We start from the raw sequence: 19,192 nt of genomic DNA, 5'->3' as shown, positions 1-19,192 counted from the left end.
TCAAACTGCGGTGTACTTTCCATGCCAAAGCAAGGCAAAACATGACACTGACACAATATCCCCAATGGACAGGTGTAATACACACTTCAGCATGAACTGGGTTGTATCAGCTGGTGGCAGCCCCAAAGAAGTATTCAAAGAAACATAGCTGTATTTAAGGGGTCACAAGCTAAAAATGGACAAAGCCACAGTTCTCGATTATTTTGAACTGTCTAACAAATACAGCCTTTGCAAAGGGACCATAATCACCCAGTTAAAACTGTCAATCATCTAAAAATATACGACCTGGCACTGAAAATATCACCTTATCTGACCTTTTTTTCAGCTCATACACACAAGAAAGCTCTGATACTGTGAAGATCTCATCCAACATATGTTTGTAATTATTTGAAGCAAAAGTGTCAAAGCTAACTTTATATTGTGTGGAGATGAAGACAGGAAGCCATATGCTTTTTTAAAAGGTGACATTTTTGGAAATGTTCAATAGACAAAGCAATGATTGTTTCAGATTCATCCCTGGCAAACAGATTTTAAACAGGCCTCTGAAACACTATGGGCAGGGTAAGACTTTGGTTTGTGTCATGCAGCTGAGTAAGTGAGTCAGTGACTAAATGAATGTGTGTGTTCATTTATATGTACACATCCTCCACACAGACATGTGAAAGTAAATCCTCACAAAAATCTATGAGAAAAAATATGCTCTGTAAATGTCAAGTATGTAATTGTAATTGTTGCACCAAGTTCACTAAACCCAATTAAATCATTGAGGTCAGCATTTGAACACCACAGTTAATATTCAGGCATGATTCAAGCATGCATACAGTATTTATTTCAGTCAGATAAATCATAAGGTGGTTTTGTGGGATCAAGACCACGCTCAAACTCAAGAAGAGAGGGTCAATAAAAAAACGTGTTTAAAGCCTTATAAACAGACATTTACAAAATACTGATTTTAGCCATGTTAGCAGCATGGATCTGGAGATGGGAAGATCCAATATCCTTAGGAACATCTCAATTACGGGCGGCACAGTGGTGCAGTGGTTAGCATTGTTCCTCGTGGTTAGCATTGTTCCTCGTGGAAAAAAGGTTCCGGGTTCGAATCTGGGCCTGGGCCTTTCTGTGTGGAGTTTGCATGTTCTCCCTGTGCCTGTGTGGGTTCTCTCCGGGTACTCCAGCTTCCTCCCACCATCCAAAAACATCCACCTCGGGTTAATTGGTGGTTCTATAAATTGCCCTTAGGTGTGAATGGTCTTTGTTTCCGTCTGTCTATGTGTTGGCCCTGTGATAGACTGGCGACCTGTCTAGGGTGAACCCTGCCTTCTCCCAATGTGAGCTGGGATAGGCTCCAGCCCCCCGTGACCCTGTTCAGGATAAAGCGGGTATAAATAATGGATGTTTGGGACATCTCCATTACTATTTGGATGAACTGGTACAGACATCCAAATTCCCTTCAGGATTAATTGCAAAAATGTTGGTGATCCCTTAACTTTTCACCTAGTGCCATCATTCAGGCCAAACAAACAAAAACAATCTAACTTCCCACTGCTTTTGTTTTGTGGCCAAAAATCCACTGTAAGCTTTAGCTCACTTAGACACGTAGACACTGCCTTAGTCTTGTTTTTAAATAAACAATAATCTGCTTAAGTGTGCCTGAACACAGCCAAGGCTGGATCCCCTGCGTTTGTTCCATAAATCTGACTAAATGTGGCCTATTACAGAGGGAACACCAGGGTGCTTTAGTAAATGTGGATGTGCTTTCAGGGAAGAACACCCAAGCTGCTTCAGAGGTCTAGAGAGTAACATGAAAAACCTTCAGTATCTTATTCTCTGGTGTTTTGGTTTCTTCTCTGATAGTTGTGAAGTGAGAAGAAACATGATAACTGTGTGATTTAAGTTTTTCTTTTTCTTTCAACGAACAATAATTTATCCTTTTACACACACACACACACACACACACACACACACACACACACACACACACACACACACACACACACACACACACACACACACTTTTGCAAAGCCATCCTTATTAGGACATTGTATTGACTTCAATGCATTGACAACAGCCTGACTAAAGAACAACAATATTTACAATTATTATTCACTACTACAGGACACAATTAATATGTTATTAATATTAATATTAAACCTAGGAAGAAAAAGACAAGACCAAAGACTGATTTAATTTTCCTTCTTTCATTTAATTGAATGACAATTCAAAAACAATTTCGTATGTGTAAACCTCAATCAGGAGGTGAAAACTTCTACACAGAGTGCATTACGTGAGGCGCTGCTGTAGTAAGGCTGTGCTTTATTATGACACTTTCTGGCAAGGTGTTGGCACAGCAGGGCCATATGCTGTGTATCTAAGTCCAGTTGGACCCAAAATGGCTCTAAACTGTGCTGATCTTCTGCCAGATTGAGACAGAGAGCAGATCACTCACCAAGTCAGTCAGTAACACGAGGACGGAGGGAACAGCATGGCAAAAAAAGGTTAGTGGGGAGGTGTAGGTTTGCATGGACTGGCCTATTAATCACTTCTAAAGGCCCTTCTTAAATATGTTGGGTGTCACTGTTCATAATGAATAACTGATACGAGACAGACATCATTTTACCAATGTACAGACTTATTATATACATAATTCATAAAATATAGTTTAACTATTATATTAGTATATTGGTATTTGGGAATGAGCTAATATAGCAACATAATTAACCCTTCTGACATGTTGATAAACAATTACATCCATTATGCTGCAGGTCCCATTGATCCACAAATGATTGATTTCAAAATCCTATTATGGCTCATTAAAGAATACAGAAAGAATATCAATTAGCACTATATTTATTACCTATTTAATTATGTCATACAAACTTTGCCATTTTAAATTTTTTTTCCATGAACGTATTTCAAAAATTTGCATTTCCTGCATCGTACATATGTTGGTTCAACTGTATTGTTGAACATTGATTTATGCTTCTGCAGAGATACACATGAATGTTTATGCAAATTTACACAAATAAGAGTGTTATGGATAATCATGGTTTGCAGAGGCTCAAAGAGCAGCTGATGCTCCCAGATTTCAACGGCAAATTGTGTAGAGAGTGTCAAGTGTCGAGCAAGCTGATTGGTTGACTGTCAGGAGACAGCTTTGAAACAGAGAAGAAAACAAAGCCAATGGCAGCCTACAATGGCACACAATGACAATATTAGCATGCCAACGCTAAACAGCTAAAGTTTAGTATGTTGACTGTGTTGGTTTGTGAAGTAAAAGGGTTGCCATGTGATTATAATTCACAGGGAATTTGAATGCCTGAATGTCATTTCATGGCCATCTTTCCAATAATTGTTGAGATATTTCTCTAAAACCACCAATGTAAAGATCATAGAACTAAATGAAAAGTCGTTCAAGTCATTACAACTGGGAACCATGAAAGTCTGGACCACATTTTGTGGTGAACCATCAGCGAGGTGTTGAGATATTTCATGATAAAGGAAAAGCTTGACATGTCAGGAAATCACCAGTGTCATCAGTATTCATTGGCATCATGGCTATACAGTAAGTACAACGTTATGGCCGATTAACTGATAGTCAACTAAAGCCAAGATGTCAGCCTCAGAGTGAGTAGGACTCTTTAATCTTTTCAATGGTTGCAGAGATTTTTTTCAGTCTGGACTAACAGAGCAACACCATCCATAGAGCTACAATGCAAACATGGTGAAAATAGGAAATGTATAGAAGTTGAGTGTCATACAAACCGAACACGTATAAAAGAAACAGCAAACCAGTCTGCATGACCCTCTTTACAGGTTTTCCTTCAAGTAAAAGCAGGTTTCAGTTTGTTGGAGCTCATTTAATGTCTGTCTTTGGCATCATCTCTTTTAGAACTGCAAAATGTGGGAAAATGCATCTTTACAAGGCAATCAGAACCAGCGGACAGAATAAAATCAGTTAAAATAATGACACATTTGTATTTTGTGTTTGTGCAGCTATGTAAGTAGCATGAGGGACATAATTGTTGTTGTATATTCAGTAAAGACATTTCCCAACACATCAGTGAGTCCACATTTTATAGCTAAGATCATGACTCTAGATGACTTCAGCATAATTATCTGATAACATAACTTCAAATTAATGACATTGTTATAGCTATAAATGTATGCCACCTTTTCACTTTTCAAGACACTATCATGGTTTTGGGATACACCCTATTTTAAGAATCTGTATTTGTCTTTATTAGAATGTTCTAAAACTACATGTTTTATCAAAAGTAAATAGTTTATTATTTCTACCCATCATTTAGGTCATTTTAATTTGGTTGCTTTATTCTCCAAAAACGCCAAAGAAGAAGGCTTGCTGAGAAGCACAAATTTGTTTTTCCAATGATTATGCTCAATTACGTTAACTTCCTTTGACATTGTGACAATTTCATTAAAAAGTGTGTAGCAGAAGTGTGCTTTTGTTTGGGGCTTTTAGGGCGAGGGGAGGGACCCAAGAAAAATAGGTCCAATCACCTTAATGTAATGCTGCATGAGAAGACAAGCAATATTTCAGACAATTTACATGTGGAAATGAGTAAATTTGATATAATGGGGGGTTTAAATCCACAAAATTATTTCCAAAAATAAAACTTCTACTTTTAACTCGACATATTCCCAAATCTAAAACAGTGCTTTTATGAATATGTGACGACTGTGCATTCAGCATGTGTGTATTTTGGTGGTATCGCCTTTGCTAGATAACAGGCTGTGGTGCTGTGTGTTTATTGCAGCCATCACAGCGTGCTGTTAAACTGAGCAGTGTTAGACAGGCTGACTGATGAGTCATAGGGGAGTGTGTGTTTGCGAGTGCATTACGTGCTCCTGATATACCAAATGTATTTATCTTGCACCGCATTCACACTCTGAAACACAACGTCACCTTAACGGTGGAAGAAAATATGCTTATTTTCACACCACAGTCCTTCACTCTCAGTTCAGACTGGCTGGTAACACCATTTTTATATGTATTTAAACCCAGTTGACATGTCACATCTGAAACTCCTACTACATCTGTGTTTATGCTTCATTCAAACACATGGTGGTTTTGGTTTGGTGATCACATGCATGAAGCCCAAGTCGGTATATTTTGCTTTCCCTTCTGCTGCTGCATCTCATCCACCAACTTAACACCAACTTAGGCAACATGCCGCAAGAGCCAAAATTATGAGATCTGTCTCAGCTGAATGATGTGCGGATTACTTATTGTCACGGCAACACTTACACTTGATGCTTTGATAATCTAAATATAGGATTATGTAAGGCCTCAAGCCTCAGAATCTGATTTGATATCACATTCCACGTGTCCCAGATTAAAAAAAAAAAGAAAGTATATTCCATGCAGCTTTCAGCATCTTTCTGTTGTTCTTACAGTGTAAAAATATCAGATCTGTGTCTTGTAGGAAAAATCGGAGTTGAGACAGCTTAATTCACACATACATCAGTGAACCAGAAAGATATGACCACGCTCTTTAAAATATTCTCCTCTAACATTAATATGTTTATATGTAGCACATTATTTGATAGAATCAAGCAATATACAAGTATCACACCTTCCGAGTCTGACTCAAATTGAATATGTGTAGCTGTCTCTCCCTACAAGCACTCCCCTTCCTAATGTTGCTACAAATCGGGTATTTCAGTGAGTTGGTGCTCTTAGTCAATGTACATTGTTAAATCAAGATTAATTTAATAGAGATACAGTGTATAGCTTTAGTTCGTAATCTCCTGCTGCCTTACTATTATCACAATTTCTTCATGCCAACTAGCCAGTGATACAGTAATAATCTCCAACACCGTCTTAGGCCTGTAATGTATAAATAATAGCACAGCTTTATATTGTGAATGAGTGATTATCTGAGGACGCAATTACATGGCACATCTTCACTTTTGGTTAAATATAATGAAAAGCCTCTACAGCCCATTAGATATGTGGGCACACAGACACAGGCATTTGTTTTACTTGACATGGAGAAAAATATAACATAATTACAGGCAGACTCAAGGCATCTTTGCTCGAGGCACTTTTTCTTCTGATAGGTTGCATGACATAAGGGAGCATAAACTATGTAAGTGTCAGCTTGGGTGAGAAGTTCACTTGGCACAGTAAAGCAAAAAACAACGAGTTTTAAGTTAGACTCTATCCAGATGATAAGATGGTTTTAGCAGTATGATGCTTTTCTGGATCCACATGTTCTTTCTCATTCATTCAATGAAAGAGGGAAGACAGGGCTAACCGTTGTTTCATGCTTCTCCCGTTTGCTTCCTGTCATCTAGCTACTTTCATCATTCAATGAAGCCATTAAATTAAACTACTAGCCTGTCATAAACTGTGGTGTCACTTCGCTATCAATTTATCAAATACTTATTGTGTCTATTGATCTGTAATTTATTTTGTCACAGCTCTATATCACATCCTAACTCATTTTTTAAGAGAAAAAGTGGTTGCTCCCTCTTGAAAATGCTGAAATGGACATGACATGGATTGAATAACATTCGTTTATGTCTTTCTCAGACAAACATCATTATAAAGAAGTGATTTATCTTTCCTTGCATTGGCACTGCGCACTAGTCCTTAACTTAAATCTCTTGACAAGTGGCTTGTAGACATTCTTGTCTCTTGCTCTGGCTTTACACTGCAGTACCTGCAAAATGTCCTATTTTGCTCACTTTAAGTCTGATATGTACATTGACCATAAATAGCAGGGAATGGGAGAGTAAGACTACAAGATTGTAGGCCTCAGTGCTCAACAGATCTTCAATCTAAAATAGCACGGTTGATCAAAGCCCGACTGTAACACCAAACTCTTATCATTATTTTTTTTAATCAAACAATCAGATTAGTCAAAGTAAAACATGGTGCACTTCCAAATTGTTTCCTAGAAATCGTCTGTCTGAGGAACATGTTGAGATTAGCTATAAAGTTAGTAGTAGTTCTCATGATGAAAATGATAATGTCATATACTGTGTAAATAAAATTGTACATACAGGACATTGTTTTGTTTTTTTTACCAGCCATCAGTAGCAGCACTAAACATTCCACTGCCAGTAAGAAATCCAGTGCCATCTCCAATTTTGTATGGTTTGTTTTGACTTTATGACTTCAAGAGACCGTTCTCTTTCAGGATAAATCATGTTTTTTGTTATCTGACAACTTGTAGATTGCTGTGATTTCCAACCATTGAGTGATGCACAATTAAAATTTCAGCTTCTTGGTAGGTTGATACGTATCACAGCCCTGAACCGGGTGCTCTAACATGGTTGAATTGCTGCATTTAATAGAAAAAAAACATGAAATGCTAGATTTGTGTAAATTGAATTCATTTCATGAGGAGCGCACAAAACATGTTACAAATATGAAAAGGCGGGATCAGAGTTTACAGTCTTAATCATGAACCTTGCTTTTCATATTTTGATTTGAAAGTGCAGGAAATTCAGAGGTACCAGCGATGAGATGTCTCATCAGTGTTAATCAAAATAAATGTTTACTCCACATTTGCCTCCTAATTTCAATGAGTCCACCTGTAAATAATGTAGAAGTGGAGTAGTGCCCTTCTCATTATACAGCAAATTCAGCTGAGCATCCACAAATACCTACAGTGCAGTACTTTGCAAACATTTTAAGCACTTTAGATGTTTATATTCTTATTTATCAAGCAACACCCTCAGAGGGGCGTCTCAAATGTATTATCCAGCATGACAACGATCCTAAACATTCAGCCAGAGCCAACAAAAAATATCTGCAGTCGCACGAATAACAAGAAGTCCTGCAGCACCACAGGGCCTTGATGTCAACATCACATTTGCTGCACTGTGTCAAGTTAATTGATAAATAATAACTATTCAACTATTGAGATCATCTTCACTTTCCTTTTAGTGCCTAAAGCTCTTTTGCACAGCGCTTTACATTTAAGTACATGCATGCGAGCTTGCCACACAGCCTGCAGCTACGACTAAGAGCTGTAATTGCTGACAAACCCAGAGAGACTTGACTCCGTCTGACCGGAGAAGAAGACGATGAGGGAAAGGAAATAAACACGCAGACTGGGAAACAAACACTCTCTCCTGCTAGTACACACTGACATGCACATGCAGTGTGTTTACCACATGTACGCTGATGAATTCATCTGTGCACTGAATAGCTAGAGGGCGCAAACTGTTCAAATGTTGCAGAACTACGCCACTTCAGTGCCAGGGGATGTAAAGTGTTTTGCCTGCTGTCTGCAGATGCAGAGCATCCCTCATCTATTTGTCATTTGGGATGGCCACAACTGGAGCCACGGTGTGGCTTTAGCTGATTTAAAGCGATAGGAACGGAAGGCCATCTTATCCATCACTGGGGAGTGGTCCGACTCCCAAATCGCCACCCTGTTTGCGGGTCCTGCCCCCACAACAACCCCACCTATCAGCAGCTGATCTATAGCATACTAACAAATCCAAACAAGGTGTCAGCTCGCCAGGACAAATGGGCAGCAACAGACCTTGGGACAGGTGGTAATCCCTCCCACATGCTTCAACTGTGTGGTGTTGGAGAATTCATTTTATTGTGCCCACGAGCTACTATACAAGCTGTACTCCTGTTCTCATATTTCATTTTTTTCTTTCTCCTCTGTTAGAACATCTTCTCTCCTTCTTTCCTCACGCCCGCATTTGAACAGTGTCAAAAAAATTCAAAAGTGAATGGACTTTTAAAAAAAAAAAGCCCCCTGGAGGTGAGAAAAAGAGGCACTCAGAGAACAGCGTTTGCTGACCACCAGCTGGATTCACTGGATTTTGCAGAGCGAAAAAGAGCGGAATGGCATATTTTAGAAAGCTTCACGCCATTTATTAACTGCCGCCTTACCTTGCTGAGCTGACTGGCCGGCGAGCCGCTGTTGTTGACAGTGTGGCATTTGAAGTTGAGCAACGATTCCCCAGCAGCATCACGCTCTCTGCTCGTGTCCTTGTCAGCGTGGGAGTGGCTGTCAGGGAGCGGCGAGGTGGCAGATGAGGGGGGCCGCTGGATCGCTGTGCAGGACAAACCGAGGAAGTTTGATGGACGGATGAGAAAGGCCTCCAGAGCTATGTTAGCAGACACCTGAAGGAAGGTACCCCAAGATTTAGGAGTGGAGGAGAAAGAGGAGGATAGAGATCTTTATATCAGTCATTTAACAGATGCTTCTATCCCCACTGACAGCAGGAAGGAAAAAAAGTAAGACGGAACAAAGGAAGGAAGCAATTCATCTCTCTCTTGCTTTATTCTAGCTATCTGCTGGAGGCAAATTAACTTCTCATTATTCAAAGCCGCAAGAAAAAAGGTAAAGCTGTGGGACATTTAGTGAGATAATCAACCTTTGCCCCGACAGAGTGTGACCCTTCAGTGTGGCTTGTTACAGTTCGGTAGCCCGGCCGTACCTTCGAAATGACCTGATTGTCTCCGGTCAGCGCCAGGTCGGCAATGCGCTCCACACACTGGACGATCCGAGTGCACGCCCGGGCCTCATTCTGGGCCATCCACAAGATGTGCTCCTCCACCAGCATCATGTTACTGGCAATGTCTGAGATATAGTCGCCCAGCTAGAGAACAACCAGGAGAGAACAAGCAGACAGGAATGCAAACGGATGCAATTCCACAAGTGGTACGTACAAAAAAAATACACACACACACACACACACACACACACACACACACACACACACACACACACACACACACACACACACACACACACACACACACACACACACACACACACACACACACACACACACACACACACACACACACACACACGAGGAGGCAGAGTCCTCATTCACATCAATCATATCTACAACAACAGGCACATTTATAATCTCCAGTCAGAATTGTGAGGGAGGCAATGGTGGCTTCATTCATTATTGGGAGATTTAATTTAGATTAGCAGCTCCAATGGGGCATAATCGCTTCCTTGGGACGGCGGTTCGCTATTTGCTTACTGTACTTTCCATTGTTGCTTCATTTAACTATTCTTTATTGGATGAATGAGGGTGGTCTCATCAGTATTGTCAAAGGAATGATAAAACTCTAAGTATCTCCTTATAATATCTCCTCCCCAGGGACCTATGATGAGTAATTGCACAAGTGAGAGCCAATATTGATTCTTTTCACTGACGAAGCTCAACACCCTTCCCCTCGCACAACCTGACCTTCGTTGTGACGTAAAACCCCTCCAAGTGCCTCTAGCTATAGAAATTCACATGGGGTAAAAAAAAACATGGCTCACCCCCAAAAAAAGACATGCATCTTCATAACCATAATTGCCATTCAGGTCCAATGCTGCCATGGGCGAGAGGAAATCGTAGAGGTGAAAAGTTAAGCTGTCTGGAATCGATTGAAGGATTGAAGACGGGACGACAGCCGGTTGCCGGCTCTTTTTAGGAAGCTTTTGCCGCCTCTCGCTGGGATCCAGTGAGGAGTCCTTTTCTCTTTACTCACTTCGGGCTCTTGAGGAGCTGTTGTTACTTTCGAGATGAGCCAGCCAACCAAAATCTCATCCTTTTTAAGGTTTTGGGAAATCATTGCTATCGGAAACATCTGAATGAGCACTTGCAGAAATATCGATTTTTTTTTTTTTTTTTTTTTTTTTTTTCCGATTTGCTGTGGCTTATGCTTTCTGAGGATAGAATCACATTTGATGTCCCTTAAGAATAAATGTACAAAAATCTGTTAAGATTTTATCCGGAAGTGGGCGGTGCTCAATGTGATGACACTGAAGTTAAGCGTTTGCTTCTAAGGGTAGTTCCAACAATGGTGTCGGTGGTAGAGTTTTAGTGCACAACATACGTCATTGGTGGTCAATGCTGATTGGTTAAAGGCTGCTTCAATAGTTTCAAAATTAACCCGAGGTCTACACCCAATTAGGATTCAGCGACTGGAAACAATCACCAATGGAGTATAGCCAGACCCTTATATTCATATAGTGAATCTGCGTCTGGTAATAGAAGGCTATTACCACCTGGCTTTAAACACCTCTACTTTAAAGGAAACTTGTTATTTCAATTTATTTTATTTTATTTTATTTCATTGTATTATGATTTTTATTATTTTTGTGTCATGCCTGGACTTTAGTGTTAGATTACATGCTGTCAGGTAAATTGATGGTGTTGTATCACCGCGTTCACTCTTACATCTTTGCGTTTCTCCACCAGCCTCGTCAGTCTCTCCACCAGGTGGGTGACAAAGATGACATCCATGACATCGGTGAAATGTGCCGCTCTGGTGGTGAACGCCACTAACTGCTGGCCCAGAGGCTGAGCGTTAGTGGTATTAATAGGTATCTGCAATCATAAAAAAAAAAAGCAATATCCTTAGAGAGGATGATCATACAGTCCATCAGCACAATTCAACCGAGACATGGCATCAAACAGTTCATAAAATGAATAATAAATCATTGTAATGCTGCTTCATGTCATTCATGTAGTATTGTGAACTTTATTACTTTAATGTGGTTCCGTAATCCCGTGAGTAATGTAGAATGAAACAGCTTGTTGTCAGTCAGTTTGTGTAATAAAGGCTTGCATGTACTGAACCGCAAATAGCTGCAGGCTACAGATGAATCAATGGAGGTGTTAGCTTGTTTTCTAGAAATATGAAGTTATTAAATCTGGCTTTGAAAACAGAGTAAGTTGGCAAATATGTAAAAGTCAACATGTCAAACATAACCATAAACTTGCTAAATTAGTATTGATTTATTGACTTTGAAAAGAAAGCAATATGGTTGAGAATATGTGAATGAATCCATGCTGTTTCTGAGCACTAGTTCTCTATGAGTACTGGTACCTGGGTGAGCTCATGCAGCACGCGGGTCAGTTCGCTGGCATACGGGCACTGAGTGTAGTCCTCCTCAGCCCAGCGCCCGGCCCGGTCGCACCGCCGCCAAGCCTTCTTTGCCCTCTGGCTGGACGGGTTCGGAGCGCTGCCAGCGGGTTGGGGGGCGGAGCCAAAGGTGGCAGGAGCACAGGGCAGGAAGGCCAGGATGCCAGCCAGAGTCTTTGGCCACCTGCCACACACACACAAAAAAAAAAAATACAAAAAAAAATTTCAGCATGAAGTGAGTTTAGGAATCTACACTAGATGGCAATTTCATACTCCCTGTACTTAGGAAAGTATTAATTTGCATATTTGATTTCTAGCTAAGTCTAATTATTTTTGCAGAAGACTGCCAGATTCTGATACTTGATTGTGTGATGACTTCTGACGAAATTATCTTTATTTACTAACTTTATTAATGCATAAATGTTTCAATTGTGTGCCCAAAAATGTGTTTGCTTTCTGACAAATCGAGATTGATTTTTTAAATTACTGCTCAGTCTGTGACAACAGCTGCATAATATCTCCTGTGGCTCAAGAGCCGCTTTCCAAACTCTAAGAAAAAAACTCATATGATGTCATCACAGTTATATTTAGTTACAAACACAGGGATGTATATACAGTAAAAATCCATCCAATTAAGTGGAGTGCAGCTTGACCCATACCACGCCTTGAAATCAGGCCAGCCAATATCATAGCAGAGTGTGTAATACACCAATTGTTCGACTACAGAATACTGTCACTGCCACGTTTTGCCTCATCTAGGAGTAAAAAGTAAGGTGCCTTATGTTTAGCTACTAAAAACCACATTGTTAAAGGCCTTTACACACAGGTGGCTCTTTATTTGTGACATTTATTCACACATCATCTATATTACACAGCTGTTGTTTTTGTCACGAGTACTTTCACAGAGCATGAACACTTGTGGGCCCAAAAACGACATATTATCTTTATGGAAAGGGGGTTTATTTTTCTGAGCTTTCACACCGAAAATAAAATGCATATTCTGATTGGTTGTCTACCAATCAGAATATGCATTTCAGGTGACTTCCTGGTTCCCATTATGAAGAATATGAATTTAAATGCTGCAGCTGACTTGATGCATGCAGAGGGACTTGCAGACAGAGGACACAGCTTCACCTGCTTTGATCAGCTCACCTGCATCATCAGGTCTGAACCAAAAATATTCCCAAATTAAACTCCTTCTGTTTCAGATCTGCTGCCTGCCCGTGTATCCAGCTGCATGACTGACTGATGTGCACTACGATCAGTTGAAAAGAACAAGAAGTGGACGTTTACAATGGTATTGGAGTGTTCCACGTACAGTGGAATATCTTCATATCTTTATACCACCCGTCCTTATTTTAGAAAGATATTTTTGTCATTGTGAAATGAGTTGGCGCAAAATTAATTTCAACTATATATTTACATCGCTGCTGCTATGAATAGTTTTGATGCAAAATTTGCCAGTTAGTATTCCGCTTTTCCGTGTTGTTTATTTGTCACGTTCCCAGTGAGAAATAACCTTTTATTTAGGAAAAACATACTTGATTAGGGTTTGGAAAAAAATATGATTTAAAATAAGTAAATAAACGTATAAATGACTTAATTAAGTAACTTGACTACTGTACTTCAAAGAAATCTAGGTTGCGCTCTCACGAACCCTCATCTCCTGGGTGAGAGTCTTTGGTTCTATTGATGCAGCCATCCCCAGCCTATCTCCATTTTTGGATTGCAGTCTTTGTACTTCTTCACACGACCTTGGTCACATAACCTCCCTCTTCGACCGAGGTCATGCGCGTGTATACTTTTCACGCTTAGCCAAGGCAAAATGTGACACTGACACGATATCCTCTGATGGACTGACGGGTGTTTGACACTTTTTTGTAAGATAGCAGGGTGAGTCAGGATACCTCAACCTCTGCTGCTTTAATCTGTCGGTGGCAAGTTCCACAACTTTATCAAAGTTTAATACTAAACCGCCTGCATGCCCCTTTAACAAGCACACCAGTGGAAGATGGAAAATGTCAGTGAAGGATTTATATTTGAAGCAGAAAACTGTTCCTGCCTGCTCCTCCTTAAGGCGAAATTCAGCCTAAGTGTTGTTCTTATGGCCATGCAAAGTTCACTGAAGTCTCCTCTGAAGCAAGAAATGAGTCTTTCTCAATAATGTCATCAAGGACCAAGTCCTGGCATTGCTCTACTGATCAACCTACGGTAGGGGCCAGGGTGATTTCACAGGCAAATGAATAATTTTCATTTTCTGGGTAATGCCTGTTAGTGTTTCAAAGAAATTAAACTCATTTGAGTGTAGAAAGTCAACCAAACATTCAGAGTCCGCGGCATCAGGCTCCATTTCCCTGATAATAAAAGTACTCCTGCTTTTGTTTCTTGGCACTGCTGTAGATTAAAGGTCTTATTTCTGTGCTTCTGCCGCCTCAGGAAAGAGCTGTTTTTTGCTCACACATATTGATCAATTTGTCTACAGTCAGAGGAGAAACATGTGTCTTATATGCTGGGGTTTTCTGCCTAAGGCCACATCAAAATCCAACTGCAGAGAAGAAACCCAAGTAAAGTTTAATATGGAAACGCTTTTGACTTCATCTAAATTAGAATAAAGGAGCGTGGCACTCAGGAGGCTAGTAATCTGTTCTGAGGGTAGAGGCCTGCCATCCCTCTGTTCCCCACCCCAGTCTCCTTTCACCCCCTTACTCTCATCCACCCCCACCCCCTCCTCCCTCCACCCACATTGTTGCAGCAGCAGCAGCTACTTAGTAATAAATGGCATTAATTTCAACCCCAACAAAAAAAAAAAAAAGGAGGGCTCATTTTCCAGACCATTACTCCAACGCTCCAGCAGAAACAAAAGCCTCTGTGCTCGCTGCACTGGGAAGTGGGCTGTAAGGTACAGCAGGCTACAAAAGGAGCGTACACGTCAACAGCACACCCACGGGAGGAGGAGAGGTGGAGGATGTGAGTGTGTGTATACAGCTACAAGGTTTCGAGGCGGTCGCACGGGGTGGAGGACAGAGAAAACGAGGATAGATGGAGGACGAGGAGGTGTGTGGTGTTTGTACCTCTCTTTATCAAAAGCCTCGGCTAAATCTAAAAACCGAGCTCATATTTTTTACAGTCATGATATAAAGCTCGAGCCATTAGGTGTGTATGAGCTTCTATATTATATATCCAATTATTATTAAAATATATGAGCTGTTCAGAATCTGCTGTCCTGTTCTAGTATTTGACAGTTAATGAGCCAAACGTGCTGCGAGGCAGACTGGATGGAAAAACAACCAGCATGACACCGGAAAGACTCGAGTACCTGCACTGTATGTGGATAGTTAATAAGAGAGAGAGGGTGCTCTGATTGCAGTATTAAGTTTTATACAGCACACTCTATAATTGGCAATATTTTTGGTGAATTAAATTATAGTGAGGTTAAACTATCGCCTTACTTTGCAGGATACCTCCTGGTGTCAGCTTTGAAAACCAGTGATTACTGTCCATTACAGATAATTACATAGAACTAGTTGGTAAATGACAGTATACTCTTAAGATTCAAGGACATGGTTTGTTCACACAACCTTAGTTCTCTTTTAAACGATGCAAGAAGAACTGTACTGCTTACTCTTTGATTTTTGAGACTCCTTGATAATCTCTCACTGATATGAATCCACCACCTGCTGAAATTAAACTTAGGTTAACATTAAGATTGGAAATAAGGTGAAGCAGCTAGCCAGAAAGTCACAAACTCTGCCTAACAACACCTATATAGCAATTTATATGTAGAAAAAAAAACAACAACAACAAAAAAGACATTGTGGTTATGTGTTCAACTATCCTGGTGCAAACCAGAATGAATATGTCTAGCCGCCCTCGATGAGAAAATTGTTTGCAGTCGATCCAGCCGACTGGGCGTAGACCTCCGGTTATTATTAACCAATCAGCATGTGCTGAAACCGTCCGACACTCTGCCACCGCGACAACTACCTACGGCCCGTGTCCACCAAAGTGTTTTTTCCTGAATACAGTATAAATTGTTTAAATGAACCTCAGCAGCTTGACGAGGTGCTGAGCGTTTATTCTTTGCTGAGCGCTGAACATTCAGCAATTTCTTCTGGTCAGCGAGAGTTAAAAATGTTAACGCAGTGCTCAGCACTGTCAGCAGCCGTCCAATCACAGTGAAGGAGAGGCGGGACAAATGCCATTAATCATCGACATTGGTTGCTGATTGATCCGCCTTTCATAGTGGCCGTGCAAACGCTACTACGAGCTGTGTTACCCGTTTCCCTCTGTTGCCTCTGTGCTGAAATAAGATGGCTGTAGTTATTTACCACACAGTGAGAGTGGTATTTAAAGAAAGTGAATAAGCATATTTCCATAAATGTCAACCTACTCCTTTAGGACCTCTTTATTCCAAGTAAAGCGACATGCTGGAGCTGAGTTGAACCCACGTGGTTGAGTGTACAGTACCGCTGAGAGGTGACTCACCTGAAGTCTCCTTTGTTGTTGGTGACTCTGTCAGCAGGGCAGTACGACGCTGACGTCTCCAGAACAACTATCTCCATTTGCTGAGAGATGTTGCCACGGGAACTGGTCACCAGGCACTCCCAGATGCCAGCGATGCTCACGTCGATGTTGGAGAGGATGACCTCACTGGAGGGGGAGAAGAGGTGTAAAACGATGACTGTATGTATTTTGGGATTGTGTGTGTGTGTGTGTGTGTGTGTGTGTGATGGTGAATTTCTCCCTATAAATTTATAAAATGTTCTTTGTTCTGAATTAAGATATGGCTTTACATTTAGGGTTAAATGTACTATTAGGATTTTTTTATGTAGATTATTTGCGGATTAGGATTACAGTTAGTCAAACAGCAGAAAGGGTTACAGTCAAGGTGCATTTTAAGGATTCTGTTATCAGGATGCTGCAAAGGATGTGTGTGATTCACAAAATCTCATTCATTCAAGAGACCCTTGTGCGCGTATGAGTATGTTGTGGTGGCTTTAAATGTTGGATGTGATTTAAAATGATCATTACTCATGCTTATCTTTCCTGCTTTGTCACAGCGATTCCTATCTCAAAGGAAAATGCCTGATTAAACAAAGGATGGTTGAACAGTGACAAAGAACCAATGCAGCAGGCCATTTGCCAAGGCGACTAATCTTGAGGATTTTACTCCGTATAAAAAAAAAGGAGAAAAGCCGGCGGAGATTGCTAAGCAACGGGCATAATCACCATGGAAATACTACCTCCTCGAGAAATGCCAACTGTTTAATTTCCAAATACAATCCAGTTGTAGTCAAATATACACTTTGTTTTGTTTGTACGTAAAAAGAAAATGCCTTTTTTTGTGAGTTAATTAAGATGTGTGGGTTTATCAAATACAGGAGGTCACAGTATACCCACACAGCACTCTATCAAGTTTTTTTTAAATGTGACTTAGAGAACAATGCTTCACAAACGGAAAGCGGTGAGAGTTGACATTAGAAATGAGAAGTGACGGGCTGGACAAGAAAATGAAATCTTTTAGAGTAAAGATGATTAGTGGCTGAGAGGCTCAGATGTGCAGAAACTGTAATCCCACAAAACGTTTCTCAGACGGTGTGAGGGAACTATTTATTCAGAAAAATTAAATGCCCTCATTTTGTATGCATCTCTCGCTCCTTGTCCCCGGTCCTTCTTCTGTCTCAATAAGTTTTCTACCAGTAAAATGATTTTTTCTTGTTTTCCCAGCATATGGCTGTGCGAAAGGCGGTGAAACAAACCTACCCAGCAACCAAAAAAAATGCAAACACGTTCGCATCTGGCCTTCAAATCAAGGTTCAGTTGTCTGACATGGGTGTGTTTGCAGTGTGGAAAGAAACTGGAGCATCAAACCGAGATGAACACAAGAGGACCCAGGCAGTGTTCACTATTCTAATCTATTCAGGTGTGGGTTGCACATCAAGGTGAAAACAGCAGTAGGGAGAGAAAGACGAGCAGAGTGGAGACTAAGGGAACACAGTATGACTTGTGACTGCAGTGCATTTAGGCTTCTGAGTGTTGGTATCCTCCACCGCTGACTGCTGTTGACTGCCTATAATAAATAGCCCATTCAGGCCGACAGCTTTGCTCTTTGATTCAGACTGACACAAACTACGACCTTTACTGTTGATGTTGTAGACAGCAGAAACAATAATGTGACCAATGTAGTTGTGTTAGAATATCTTGTACACAACATGAGAATAAAGCCATATTTGATGTGCTTGTCCAGAAAACCATAACAATAAAAAGGAGATAATATTATCCTCGACATTGTGTTGAAACCATATACACATCAATATATTCTCTTGAGGTCCCAAAGAAAAAGTTGCTACTGAGCTTAACTACCTAGAAAACCTGTGACGTCGGGGAAATGTTCAGCTCATGTGTAACGTAGGTTAGTCAAAACACAGTTGATATTTGAACGTCTGACCAGAGAGCCTGTTAGACGTCTGGATGTGCAACACAGTTTCAATATTTCAGCATCTGTCTAAGGACCCTCTTAGACATCTATAGACATGCAAAGCAGGTTCAATATCTGGAGGTGATGACGCAAACTAAAGGAAATGACCAAATGAAATAATTCTGCAACAGTTTGGTTTACTGATTAATTGTCTTTTTTCTTTAAGAGAATTGCATAAAATTTAAAAAAAAAAAATATTTTTTTGAACTTCTCAGGTGAAGATTTGCTGCTTTAGACTGTTATATTTAAATGTCGCTTTTGGCTCTGGGAAATTAGAAATATGTTGGTATATTCCACACATTATAGAGATAATTAATAAATTAACTGATAACAGAATAAGCAGATTAACTGCAGCGGTGGATGTTTGTGCAGTTGTGACTCACTTTCCAATGACTCACTGCATAAATGATCACAATAGGACACAAACATGATGCACATCTGCTTGACTTTACTTTGACTGATCAATGAAACATCACCGGTGGTGTGGATACATGTTGCCATGGTTATTAAATATTCTTGCAGTATATGGTGCTTATAGAGATCCCTAATAAGATTGCTTGCTTGAGAGTTCACAAACTGCATGAAGTTGTTTTTAAGAAACTGGACGTTTTCAAGCAGATTCAATCCAGCAATACAGTTTTTTGTTTGTAGGGAAGCAAAGACTTATAAATTCATCATGAAAACAAATTAAGACAAAAAGGATAAAGAACCTGATTTATATTCAATTAATAATACAAGACACGAACACAGACTAATTGTAAATTTGTTCGTATTGTGTGCACCTTTTTTTGTGTTTCTATGCTGCTGTGATCACTAAATTTCCCCACTGGGATTAATA

At 40.2% G+C, this 19,192-nt stretch overlaps 1 protein-coding gene across 1 annotated transcript in view; it reads right to left on the bottom strand.

Annotated features, from left to right (window-relative positions):
- The window catches only part of LOC138615978 (adhesion G protein-coupled receptor A1), a 174,119-nt gene that overhangs the window by 107,712 nt on the left and 47,215 nt on the right, over positions 1-19,192 (bottom strand). The window contains exons 8-12 of the mRNA XM_069689899.1: positions 16,362-16,526; positions 11,841-12,060; positions 11,189-11,338; positions 9,437-9,598; positions 8,886-9,119 (exon numbers count right to left, since the gene is read on the bottom strand). Of these exons, the coding sequence (XP_069546000.1) occupies positions 8,886-9,119; positions 9,437-9,598; positions 11,189-11,338; positions 11,841-12,060; positions 16,362-16,526 (931 nt within the window). The remainder of the gene's footprint in view (positions 1-8,885; positions 9,120-9,436; positions 9,599-11,188; positions 11,339-11,840; positions 12,061-16,361; positions 16,527-19,192) is intronic.

Source organism: Brachyistius frenatus, unplaced genomic scaffold (assembly GCF_029030835.1).
Source record: "Brachyistius frenatus isolate BFR_SWC_R1_liver_20210118 unplaced genomic scaffold, ASM2903083v1 Contig_8, whole genome shotgun sequence".
NCBI lineage: Eukaryota > Metazoa > Chordata > Actinopteri > Embiotocidae > Brachyistius > Brachyistius frenatus.
The sequence above is the reverse complement of the archived record's forward strand: the minus strand, read 5'-3'. Positions and strand labels throughout refer to the sequence as shown.